Raw genomic sequence first — 12,517 nt, 5'->3', positions numbered from 1 at the left:
TGCTGCAGGCCTTCTTTGCTAGGGTAAATGACACCGAATGGGAAAGCTATTATCAGCTTATAGCAAAATACTTTTCGCTGCATTATCTCAATTCGCTTGGTATCTTTCTAACATGTTTCTTTTCACTGTTCCACGTAGTGAAGTTTCTCCTCTAGAGAAAATGAAAAGTTTGGTACAGTAAAAGCTCTAATTTGGTAGCTCCATTAATATATTAATATAGGATTTTATAGAAGGCATGGTACACATTTAGGCAGACACATATCAAAGAAACACATGCTAAAATGAGACATACAAAAGTTTTTGTTCCTATAAAAGAAGTACTAGGAAACACTCTCCGAAGTGAATACTTGTTTTGTCTGTATCTGCCATGCCTGTAGGGACAACATGACCTGGAAGGTGAAATTATGTACCACAACAGAACCAGCATGAGAAAACTCATCCAGATGCAGAGTTTGTCTGTATACCAATAACTTTACCAGGCACATCTATATGGTGAAACAGTCCCTCTGCTGTGACATCACCTGTAACAATTAGGAAGGAGTCCAGCAAAGACTGGACTGTCCATTTCCCAATTTCCTAAGTTAATGAAAAAATCTTGACAGGAGTAACCCTGAACTACTTCTGCTGATCAGAGGCCTATAGGTTTGAAGGCAATAAAACCCACAACTAGTTTTTTGGATTGAGGAGAAAATATTATATATGGGGACTCAAAAAAATGGAGAACAAAGAGTCTCCAAAAAAGAAAGTAGACAACATGCTTTTTTTTTTGCTTCTTCACCACTTTTTCAACTACTTCGCCAACAAAGGGAGAACATGGTTCTAAAAGATCTGATATTTGAAGTTTACCTTCCTTCTCTGTGCCTCAGGATGCAGGTCTGCAGGCTAACAAAATTAGCCCAAGGAAATTCTGGTCTCCTCTTTTTTCTTTATGCCCATATAAACTAACAGTAACTTTAGATACCTTGAGAGTACAGATGTAAATGCAAAGTGGAGCAAATCAATACGTATGTAGGCAAACATTACTTAGAACTACACTGGTTTTAGTCCAAACCCAGCTGGTTTTCTAAGCCTTGTCCACTCAGCATAGAGTGATCATAAATGTGTCATTAAAAAGTCTGCCAATCATTCTATCCTGGACTGATAGCCAATGAAAAAGTAACAACAATGGCCATGTCAACCAACAAACAAAAGGTTTGAGTTCAAATTACATCTAACGGTACAAACAGACATTTCATGGTTTCATCCAGTCCCACTGCATACACCAGGCTACCACTAAATGACACAACCAGCATTGGCATCACAGAATCCAAGGAAGACACAGCACTGACAATGCAATGGCATTAAGGCACATTCATTCTTCTCCTACACTATTCAGTATTATGATACTGTTAATTCTATATTGTCAGCTTTAAATGTATATACTTCACACTAATTATTTTTAAGAACACTGCCCTTCTTCCCCTGGCAATCTGTCAATAATCACTACTTACTGTTAGATTTTACATTAATGGTTTACTTCTTGAATAAAATTAAAATCTCCATTATTTGTCAATCTTTTGACCTCTTCTTGTTTCAAAATTAGCACAGGTTTTTTCTGTTCTAGACTTCTAAAAATAAATGCCTTGCAGTAGGAAACAGACAGGAAAAGCACATGAAACAAACAATCTTTCTCAATTAACATACCCAAATGCATGAATGTAATTGAACTCGCATACCAGAATGTTTTTTACTTGTTTCACTTATATTTTAGAAGAGCACTTAAATCTACGAAGGACAGCTTATAAAGCAAGTATGATAGTTACAAATTGTAAGGTGCACAATTATGTCTGGTAATAGGGGTTCTATTAATACAGAAAATAGCCTACCTGTTTGTTACAGGTACACAAACACATCAACAATTTAAGAAAACGGATGTTCTATACTCATTGCTGCATTTTGTCATTTTAGAGGATGACCATCTATGAAAATCTCAATAGTTGAACATAGTATTAAATATGGGATGTCAGAACTCTGCCTTCAATTTCACTGATACAATCCTAGATGGCTCTGCATAAAAAATTCAAAGCATTTAAAAATTTAAAACAAACTTCACCTTTAACATTCTTTCCAAATCCCATAGAGGCAGGAACTGCACTGTCTGCTTGTATTTTGCTATTTGTTTTCTCTTTCATCACATCATCATCACTTGAAACATCATCAGAGTTCATCTTCTTTTTCTTTTTCTTTTTTTTATGTCGAGGAGGGAGCTTTTTCGGAAAGGTAAACATGGGAAATATCACAAGGAGCATTGCAATGGCACAAAGGAGAAACCCACTCCACCTAATGACAGGAGACAGGAACAGAAATAAAAGCCAATGCATTACATGAAATAAAAAATTCAAGGTGATTATTAGAGACTGCACTGGCTGGAAAGACATATTTGCAATATATGGAACACTGACACTAACAGTAAGGGACTGGAGTGAGGAAAAGCCTCCACTGCACAAAACTCCTTAATTAGAAGATGTTTCTGTTAGCTTGTCTACAGAGAAAGGTATTTATCCAGAACCCACAAAATATTATGAAATAGTGTCAGCTTTGAGTCTGCATAAATTTTTGGATTTGGTAATTAGCTAGTACCAAGTACTGAGAAGTAGAAAATCATTTTTACTCTGCCTTTCTTGGATAATTATCGGTAAACCAATACAGTATTCCTCTAGAGAACTCTAAAAATATTATCCACGTCATAAGAAGATAAAATGTCCAGACAGATACATCAGGGCTAAATCTGTTCTGCATTCCAGTGCCTACCTCTCACCCAAAGGTCCTACCACCATCACTGATGGTCTCTACCTTGGCCAGCCGCTTCTTGCAACCAGCTGGCATTGGCTCCATTGGATACAGCACAACCTTCTAGCAGCTTCTCACAGAAGCCACCCCTGTAGCCCCACCACTACCAAAACCTTGCCATGCAAACCCAGTACAAGAACAATTTTTACATATTTTTGTACAACCTTTACACTACTAATTATATATTGTTCATGTTTTCAACATTTAAAAGTTCTGAGTAGACAGGATTACTTGCACAAGAAACAAAAAACATTTGGCCTCGTATCTGTAATGCAAAGGATATTTATTCCAAAGTATATTTTTCAGTGAAGGCAAATTCATATGCATGGTAATGGTTTGTATGGTAAATGGTTACACACAGGCAAACAACAAACAAACAGCCATGTGCAATACCATTTCTGTTAGAAGGATTGTAAGGGAAGCTCTTGCAAGGCAAATATAAGTGACTGAAAGTTTAGACTAATTTTGATATTATGTAAACAGAAAATCCTCTATTCATTCATTTTAGCTGATAACATACATGGATTAGAAAGCAGACTTTTAGGAGGATTAGTCAGCACTGTCAGACGGAATAAATCTGTAGACTATATAAAAATGTAGTAACATCCCTTTTGGGATCTCAAAGGCAAAAGCTGCAAAGGCACTGATCAAAGAAACAATCTGTGGCAATAATATGCAGAAATCTGCAACCACCCACTCAGGAGGAAACAGCAGAGGACACAGGGCTTGCAATGTAACAGAAGATGAAATACAAATCCAAAGGGACCACTATGATAGCATAACAAATGCTGGAGATGTCACAAATGCAGCACTGGATGCAATTATTTGCACCATCTACATTTCACAACTTCCTGAAGAAATATCAAAGAATTGGAAAAATGACAAAAGACAGTATCAAAAATGGCACCTACAATGGAAAATTGACAGGTCAGAACATTAATTAAAAAGCCCTTGATTTTCTGTCTCCTAAAGTCAAACAAAATATGCAGAAGAATACCTCAAAGACATATGAACAAGTTCTAGGACCTCAAATAAAAGCAATTAAAACCAAGGAAGGGCCATACAGTGCTGGAGAAATCCCTTTAAACTCCTCGTGTGGAAGTATTAAATAGGCTCAGAAAAGCATCAACAAATGAAAATTTGATTCAAAGCACCTGATAGACAACCAAGGGCTACTCCACAGCTAATGAGGTCCCTATATAGCACCATTAACAGTTCTCAAAGACAATAACATGATGATTTCCGACAGATATCCTTACAGTTACCACAGTTGAAAAAAAAAGCAGTTTTATTAAACATTTGATGGGCTGGCATAGACAGCTGGACTGTAATTTAGCCCAGAGCACCTACAGAAAGCCCAGGTGTGCAAAACCCATGAAAGGAAACTCATCTCCTGTGAAACTCAAGGAAGAATCAGATCAGAATTAATCCTGAAAAATAACCACTTACTGTATCAGGTTTCACAAGAGATAAACCAAATTACCAGTCCTACAACATACGTCCTAGAAAGGAACAGCATAAGTAAAAAATAGACTATAATGCTTTTATTTTGGCCACATATCATAGTTGTCATACTCACTATTTTGTCTGTAATCATTACCTCCTTTAACAATGGAAATTTTTTCACAGCGTCCCATGATAAGTTACATTAGAAACCTTACAGCTATACTAAAGAAAAGATAGGAATCAAAGTCACTAATTCACTTCAAAGGAGACAAGCCTCAGAAATCACATCTATGACTGCCCATTAAATTATCTCAACTGCACCCTACTTTTAAAAAGCATGTCAGCTGAAGTAAGTGCTAGACTACTCTTCCATTTCAAACTGTTAGATTGCATAAATAAAAATAAACTTGACTACGCAGCACTTCCCTGCAAGGAGAAAATGTCACAGTCCCAGTAAATAGATTTCAGTGAAATGAAAGTCTATACTTCCAGAATTCTCTGCAACCATGCAGTCAGTGAGCAGCAAGGGACAAAGGTTTAACCCTCACACCATGGGAGTGTTCATTTTAATGGGTAAGCACAGCTTCCGAAAGAGAAAGGAGAATGAGGCCCAGATGCTATGAATGCCACAAATTACCAGAGATCTGATAGCAGGGGACACTCCTTAGAAATTTAAGAGAGAAAAAACTGAGATAGCCAAACATGAAAGAATAATAAAATTACTTGAAACACCCTTCAGGGAAAGGTAGGCTCTACAGATTTAATCAACATGATGGAAAAAGGAAAATCTGAATAACTTTTACTTTGCTATGCTGCCTAGAATATGACTTGCCTGCTGAGATCCTATGACAGCTGACTTCCTGCCCTTACTTCAGTCACATCTGCATCACTTCTGCTGGCACCCCTGTGCAAAGGTGAAATCACTAAGATACTCATTCAGGTGATGTTAAACCTTGGAGATACATAAAGTCTGTTCAGTGATTTGACATGAAATCTTCTGAACACACAAACTAGACTTTTTTTCCTATCTTGTTTGCAAGGCCTGGTATAGTAGATGTTCTCAAAGCCTGACCACAGAAATGGTTGTAATAGGTGACTTATCATCACTTCTGACATAGAACGTGGTGGTTATAGCATTCCCACAGGGTGCTAGGGATCCATCCATCCCTGGCACGGGGCATCCATCCCTGACACTCTTTTGAGGAAGGATGGTTAAAGTTGTAATTCATGAGCAAGAACAGGCTTTTTTTTTCTCCTGATCTCTCTCATACATGTGGTTACACCAATATTGCACATATATCCAAGCTAGCTTTAAACCAGCAGCGGCCATACATCTGCTGTGGCACAGAGCCTGATGCAAATGGCCTGAGAAGCGGCAAACTGATGCACCCATGCTGCTTTGGCTATTTCCCTTTTGCTGGAGCTGTTTGAGTTAAAACTCACACATGCATGCCCACATGATAAGGCAGTTATACCAGTGGTTGCATTACAAATAAAGTCCAAAGTTTCCCCCAGATTCATGTAGCCTTACTGATTTCAATTAACAAATATATTTATGGGCCTGTTCATAACTTTTGTCAAAATATACTGATCAGATGCTGATTACAAGTTCTGACATGTCTTCAAAAATACATGAAACGTAAGAGTTTTACAAAGAATGTACAAAGAATGCTTTGATTTCAAATCTTTTATTTTAGAATAGTCAAAGCAAGTTTTTGACACTGCAGCACATTCACAGGACAAATCTTTTCAGTGAGATAAGTCAGTAGATACATGAGAGCAGAGAGTCATTAACCCCAAGGCCACATTCAGCTTTGCCTTTGTCTTGCTGAAAATTCGACAAGACAGTCCTGTGCATCCAGCTAGACAGTCCTGTGCAGCAATGCTCTTGGACTATGTAAAACAAATAAAGCAGGACTAAATCTCCAGAGGTTTAGGAAGACTCCAAAGAGAGAATTTTTCACATCAAACTGTCAGGAAACATCATTGCAGAATAAATAGAAACAGATAGAGACAGACTGCAATGGTGCAGTGACAAACACTAACCCAAGGCATGAGAACTGACACTGCCTTACACTTACAAAGGAGAGGTCTCTTCATGGGATAATGAACTCCAGTCTTTTCTGGGCTTGTATGAAAACTTCAAGGCAGATTTATGAATTATCTGAGAAAAGCAGCTAAAACATCCTCAAGACCTGCTCCTCAAAGAGACATTTCCAAGGACGCCACATCTCAAAGGTTGCCTCAAGACATCAGCTAACAATTACAACTGCTACATCTCAGTGCTGCTGAAGTCTGTTCTTTACTAGAGAATAATGTGATGGGTTACATTATCTGCTGCCTAAACACAAGCCATCACCCTGAGAAACAGACTGAAAAGGGCATGTTCTGACCCCATCCTATCTCCTCCTAGACCAGGGTAATGAAGTCTACTTTTTCTCATCTGGGCAGCTGGAGCTGTGTTCCATGCTGCCTCCTCTGGAAAAGCAAATGGGTGGGGTGGTCCTGGATAGCAGTGATCCTCAATCGCCTCCTGCAAAACCAAGATCCTGCCCTGCCATCCCTGTGCTAAGCACTGTCAGTCCTGGAGCAGTCAAAAGTAGGGGGTTTTCCATGCAATGTCTCTGTGCACTTCTGTGGCAAACTTTTCGTCTCCATCAGAGGCAAGCATGTAGTTATCGACAGAAACATCCTCTTGGGTGGTCCTGGATAGCAGTGATCCTCAATCGCCTCCTGCAAAACCAAGATCCTGCCCTGCCATCCCTGTGCTAAGCACTGTCAGTCCTGGAGCAGTCAAAAGTAGGGGGTTTTCCATGCAATGTCTCTGTGCACTTCTGTGGCAAACTTTTCGTCTCCATCAGAGGCAAGCATGTAGTTATCGACAGAAACATCCTCTTCCTTAGCCTCCTTCTACAACCTTAAACAAGTTCTCAAGGGATATAATTTTCCAACCTGTTTAAATTCCCTACCAGCAATTTAGAGAGTAGTTTTGAAAAATGCTTGGTCCTTACCAGTTTCCAATGAATCGGGGATCACTCTGGTCAATATAAACAGTTGTCCTAGGATCAACATAGAAACCAATAAGAAGTCCTCCTAGCAAGTATCCAGCTGCAGGACCAAGTGCTCCCATTACATACATGATGGCTGAGGAAATAAAAAGGTCAGAGTAGTACATCAATTAATGTTTCATTAGTTATTTACATATAAAATCCAAAAGTAAATGATGCTGCTTAAAGTTTTGCACCCTAAAACCTTCAGGACCCTTTTTTGCAACCAAGCAAACGTCTGCATATGCCACATATTGATAAGAAAATTACTACTTTCTCTATGTTTTCAGTCAAATTATGGAAGTATACACGACTTTGGTATTCTGGATGGAAAATAACCTTGACGTGGATAAAATTTTTCATATTTGGTAGCATTTCCTTGAAATCAAATCAAAATTTAACATATAAATAGAAAAAAAGTCCAATTAATGGTAGGCAAACAGAAAAATGAAGGACAAAAATTGTGTGAAACATCAACGTACAACATCCCAACTTAGTTACCATTGGACAAATACTGTGTATAAAAGAAAGAGAAGGGGGTGAAAGGGATGGTCTCTGCTGTCCACTCATGTATCTTGTACCACAAAACCCCAAGCTCCAGCAGCACAGCAACACTTGCTCAGCTGCTGCCTCTAATAACACATGAAAAAACACGTGATTATCTAATGGTCTGTAGTTCTCTATGTCCACATGCTACTGTGAACCAGTCACTCTCCATGGCAATATGTAGAGACTCTTATCTTTTTTGATCCCATCCTCAATCAGGCATGCTGAATTCTAGATTGCAGCAGCTGAAGAAGCATAACTGAGTTGTTAAAGCTTGAGTTTCCACGTTACCAATTACAGTAAATTACATATTATAGATAAAATAAGCAAAAAGAAATCACTAAATCTGCCTGATTAAACCAAAATAACTTGCACATTTCCATCTTATGTTTTGAAATAAGAGAATGAAGGAAAGAGCATTCTCACAAATAAAAAGGGGCTGCTATCTGAGAGCTACATTGCAGGGGAAAAAATTACAGAAGCTACCACAAAAGGTAAAACTGCCTAGAGCAAAAAAATAATTCCAGACTACAAATTGATTATAGAGATTTATCACTTTTAAGCTACTTTTGCGTAAACACATTTTCAGTTTTTATGAAACCACAATTTTGAATAATTAGATTTTGCTGAAGCCCTTTTTGCATAATGGTTTTGAGAACCGTGTTCACTATTTAAATTTATTCCAGCCATGTTCCCTACTGGATTGATCCTAAACAATTCTCTGTATGCCTAAAATGCTCCATCAGACACTGAAACACTGCTCATTAGCAGCAAGTGGTTAGAGAAACCCCTCGGTAACTGTTATTTGCAAAATTCACATCATGAGAAGGGAATTAAAAAAACAGCCTTCACACTCCCACAACCTTCATCCACTGTGATAAATTTTGTTCTACAAATGTTTACTTGGAAAGTTGATTCAAACAAGTACAGCAAACTCAGATCTCTAAAAATTTTATAGATGAAACACAAAGTGAGTAAAAGAGTGACCTAACTCGTTCATTTCAAGTATTCAGAAAAAATACTCATACTGCATTAGCTTTAGTTCCACCACTGAAAGCAGCAAAATGCAGAAGCTGCTTAGGCACTACCATAACAGCACTACCCAAATAGTGTGTTTCGTACACCTGGAAACTTCAGAGAGTTTTCTTTGAAAGCAGAAATGCTGCACAGTAAAGATAAAAATAACTGTATACACCGTGCCCCTTTAGAGGAGGAAATGTTGTCAACAATTTCGGGAGTATTTTAAAATCACTGTATGTTGTTCAGGTTTCAAGATGTGCTGGTTTGAGCTGGAGTAGAGTTAACTTTCTTCATTGAGGCTAGTATGAGGCTATGTTTGGGTTTTGAGCAGAACACAGGGTTGATAATGCAGAGATGTTTTTGTTATTGCTGAGCAGAGCTTACACAGAGTCAAGGCCTTTGCTGCTTTCCGTACTGCCACGCTGGCAAGGAAGTTGGGGATGCATGGGAGATTGGGAGGAGACACAGCTGGGACAGGTAACCCAAACTGACCAAAGGGATATTGCATACCATGTGACATCATGCTCAGTATATAAGGTGGGAGGAAGAAGGAGGAAGGGGGAACATCTGGAGTGATGTGTTTGTCTTCCCAAGGAACCGTTACACGTAATGGACCCTGCTCTCCTGGAGCTGGCTAAACACCTCCTGTCTGTGGGAAGCAGTGAATTAATTCCTTGTTTTGCTTTGCTTGTGTGTGCAGCTTTTGCTTTCTCTATTAAACTGTCTTTATCTCAACCCATGAGTTTTTGTAGCTTTTACCCTTCTAATTCCCTCCCCCATCCCGTTGGTGGGGGAGTGAGTGAGAGGCTGTGTGGTTCTTGGCTGCTGCCTGGGGTTAAACCACGACACAAGACTTTATTTTTTTTTTACTGTAACTTACAGACAAAATGTAACTTTCTACATTTTTCAGAAAACACAGACCCTCCATGTCCCTGGTCAACGGCAGCAGGAAACGTGTGAGCAGAAAGTTTCAACAATTGCCAATTTAAGATACATTGCAGCATCTTTCTCAGCACCTGGTAATGGGCACTATCAGAAACTGGGCATCCAGTGCCATAAACTGATTTGAACTTCTAAATGGGACTAAAGATTGAGAGCAGAAAGTATAAGATTTTGATATTTCAATATTAGGTACTTGAAAAAATCTGCCCCAAACTTCCAAACCTTGTTGTGGAAGTGAGGGAAAGTCATCTCCATGAGTCACCCTGGAAGGCTAATCCAGCACTCTGAACCCTTGAAATTCTGGTCATAGCCCTCACAGCTATGTCCAGGAATAAATAGGTTTTTGATTCCCAAGTAGGCCACCAGGATTATTGGATCACATGGAAAGGAAATTAAACTGGAAACAGATTCAATCAGGGTGTCATCAAAACTGGACCTGCCTCACAAATAAAAAAACACTGTGGAGAACCGTTCATTATTTTTCCCACTCAGAACACTAGAAGGTTTCCAGCTTCTGGATGAAAAAGGTTCTAAAATGTTTAGATGATGTAGGAGCACCTTCCTTTTACTCTCCTGCCTAGGATTTCAGCTAGCTCTTTTTGGTCATCTCCCTCTTCAGGCCATGATCTAGGATCTAGAATAGAGAGTTCTGGCAATTCAACAGTTGAGAAGTTTCAACAGGGGGATGTGCTGAAGTACTGTGATGCTGAGGCAGGACACATAATATCTAGATGATTCTTTAAATTGCACCTAAGGAAATCTATGATTTGTCTTTTAACCTCCTAGCTATAAGCTATATTTGCAAGTTGCTTTCCAATTTCTTAAGTCATAAAAAGCAATGGTATAAGATAGAATCATATATTTCCCATGGTAAAAGAGAGATGATGCATATTCTATGAGTTAAAGCTCTACTCCAAACAAGAAACCACCTTCAGCAGATAAAATGAGGACACTGTTGTTAATATAGACATATGAGTTACAATATTGATCTGATTCTCTTCTGAATGGTTTGCACTGAAATGAATACTTGTACCTATCCAAATTCCTGCCATTAGCCATGCATGCTCAATGCTGCCAAGTCACTGAGTACAGTTCTTTGGAATTCTCTAGGAAAGCACATCTGCAGGTTATCCACTCGTAGCTCACTTAGAACCTTCTGAGATACTTAGGACATTCAACACAACCAGCTCAGACCAGACCTGGAATAAGTTTTTCCCTGGAAGTCTGTTGTAGCTTGCTGCTCCCATTATGTAAACTCTTACAGTCTTCAAAGCAAAGCACAGATTGGTTTACTAAAATTACATGGTCTTTAAACAAGACAATTTGAAAGACCAAAGACCTTGCAGATTCTTTAAATTTTCCCTTTTCTCTGAAGAACTCTGTTTTGGGGAGGAGTTTGTATTAGCAAGCATATCTCTTCTGGGTGTGTCTGCAGTGACAAGGAATAGCCTTTCCCAGTCCTTCCAAACCTGGTCTTTCAGATTGCAGCTGTATCTCTGACATAGACCCTAAATAAGTAAAAATGACCTTGTTCACAGACAGACAAGTGACCATTTTACCCCATGGTATCTAGCCATGGTTATTTTAATTCCTTTTAAGTTTTGGACCTGAGGATCTTCCCTGCCTCACTGAATATGTCCTCAGCATGGCATATTATCTTAGGCACAGCACCACTCTAGCAAGGCTGTCTAGTTTCAAATCTGCAGCTGGCTGTGGTTAGACAGGCTTAGCCACAAACTGCCATCACAGTGAAGACGTTGGATGGGAGAAAGGTAGCCAAAGAAATAGTAATCTAATTACACATGGAATTTACCTACCACTGCAAAATAAGATTAAGCAATGTCATTCTTCTCCATGGAAAAGTTTATCATGGAACATGTTGCAATGGATGCTGCCATTCTGACATTTGACAAAATTATGTGTCTATTGCTTTTACATACAGGAGATTCTTCTTTAACAGGAGAAAGCTTTACATAGAGCCTATTGCAGCAAAGTCTTTATGACTCTAATGAGATGGACTGAATCCTCTATGGGTCTGAAAACCTCTGTGTTCACATCACATGCATGAAATAATTTTGTTGCCAAAGATTTTTTTTATTTTTTTAATCTACCTGCACTATACAAATACAATAAGACAGAGATCACAAAAATATTTTGAATGTCCTTTTCCTCTTCTAATCACACCAAATGACACCTTCAATAGGCTCTGCATATGGGAATATATAACATATGTCCCTGTGGAACTCTCAAATGCATATGTTAACCCTCTGACTGCGCTTCTTTATATTAGCCATGCTAGTACCAATTAAAGTCACAAGTTACATATTGTCCCAGGGTGAACAGAAACTATGCAACATTAGTGAGATAGAACAGGCTTCTGGGTTCTAAAAAACCCACTTTGATTTAAAAAGTAAAGACAAAGGCAAATAGTGCTCAGTCCCTCTCATCTCCTCTGTGTGCACACACATGTCACTATACAGACTTTATCACTGGAGGAGGAGAAACATTTCTGAAAGAGCCCATTGTTCAAATCTTGGCAGCACATCACCATAGTACAACTGTTCATTTCATACATGTGTAAGGCAAGCAGAATTTGACCTTTATTCTATTTTCAATGGAAGTTTAGAATTTGAAAAATCCTGCAAAAGCTACAGTGTGCATTCTGAAGGTACATATACATATACATA

At 38.7% G+C, this 12,517-nt stretch overlaps 1 protein-coding gene across 1 annotated transcript in view; it reads right to left on the bottom strand.

The window, feature by feature from the left end:
- The window catches only part of SLCO5A1 (solute carrier organic anion transporter family, member 5A1), a 34,647-nt gene extending 27,197 nt beyond the window's left edge, over nt 1-7,450 (bottom strand). The window contains exons 1-2 of the mRNA XM_009076057.1: nt 7,287-7,450; nt 2,093-2,319 (exon numbers count right to left, since the gene is read on the bottom strand). Of these exons, the coding sequence (XP_009074305.1) occupies nt 2,093-2,319; nt 7,287-7,450 (391 nt within the window). The remainder of the gene's footprint in view (nt 1-2,092; nt 2,320-7,286) is intronic.
- Nucleotides 7,451-12,517: the final 5,067 nt, after the last annotated feature.

Source organism: Acanthisitta chloris, unplaced genomic scaffold (genome assembly GCF_000695815.1).
Source record: "Acanthisitta chloris isolate BGI_N310 unplaced genomic scaffold, ASM69581v1 scaffold676, whole genome shotgun sequence".
Classification (NCBI taxonomy): Eukaryota; Metazoa; Chordata; class Aves; order Passeriformes; family Acanthisittidae; genus Acanthisitta; species Acanthisitta chloris.
The sequence above is the reverse complement of the archived record's forward strand: the minus strand, read 5'-3'. Positions and strand labels throughout refer to the sequence as shown.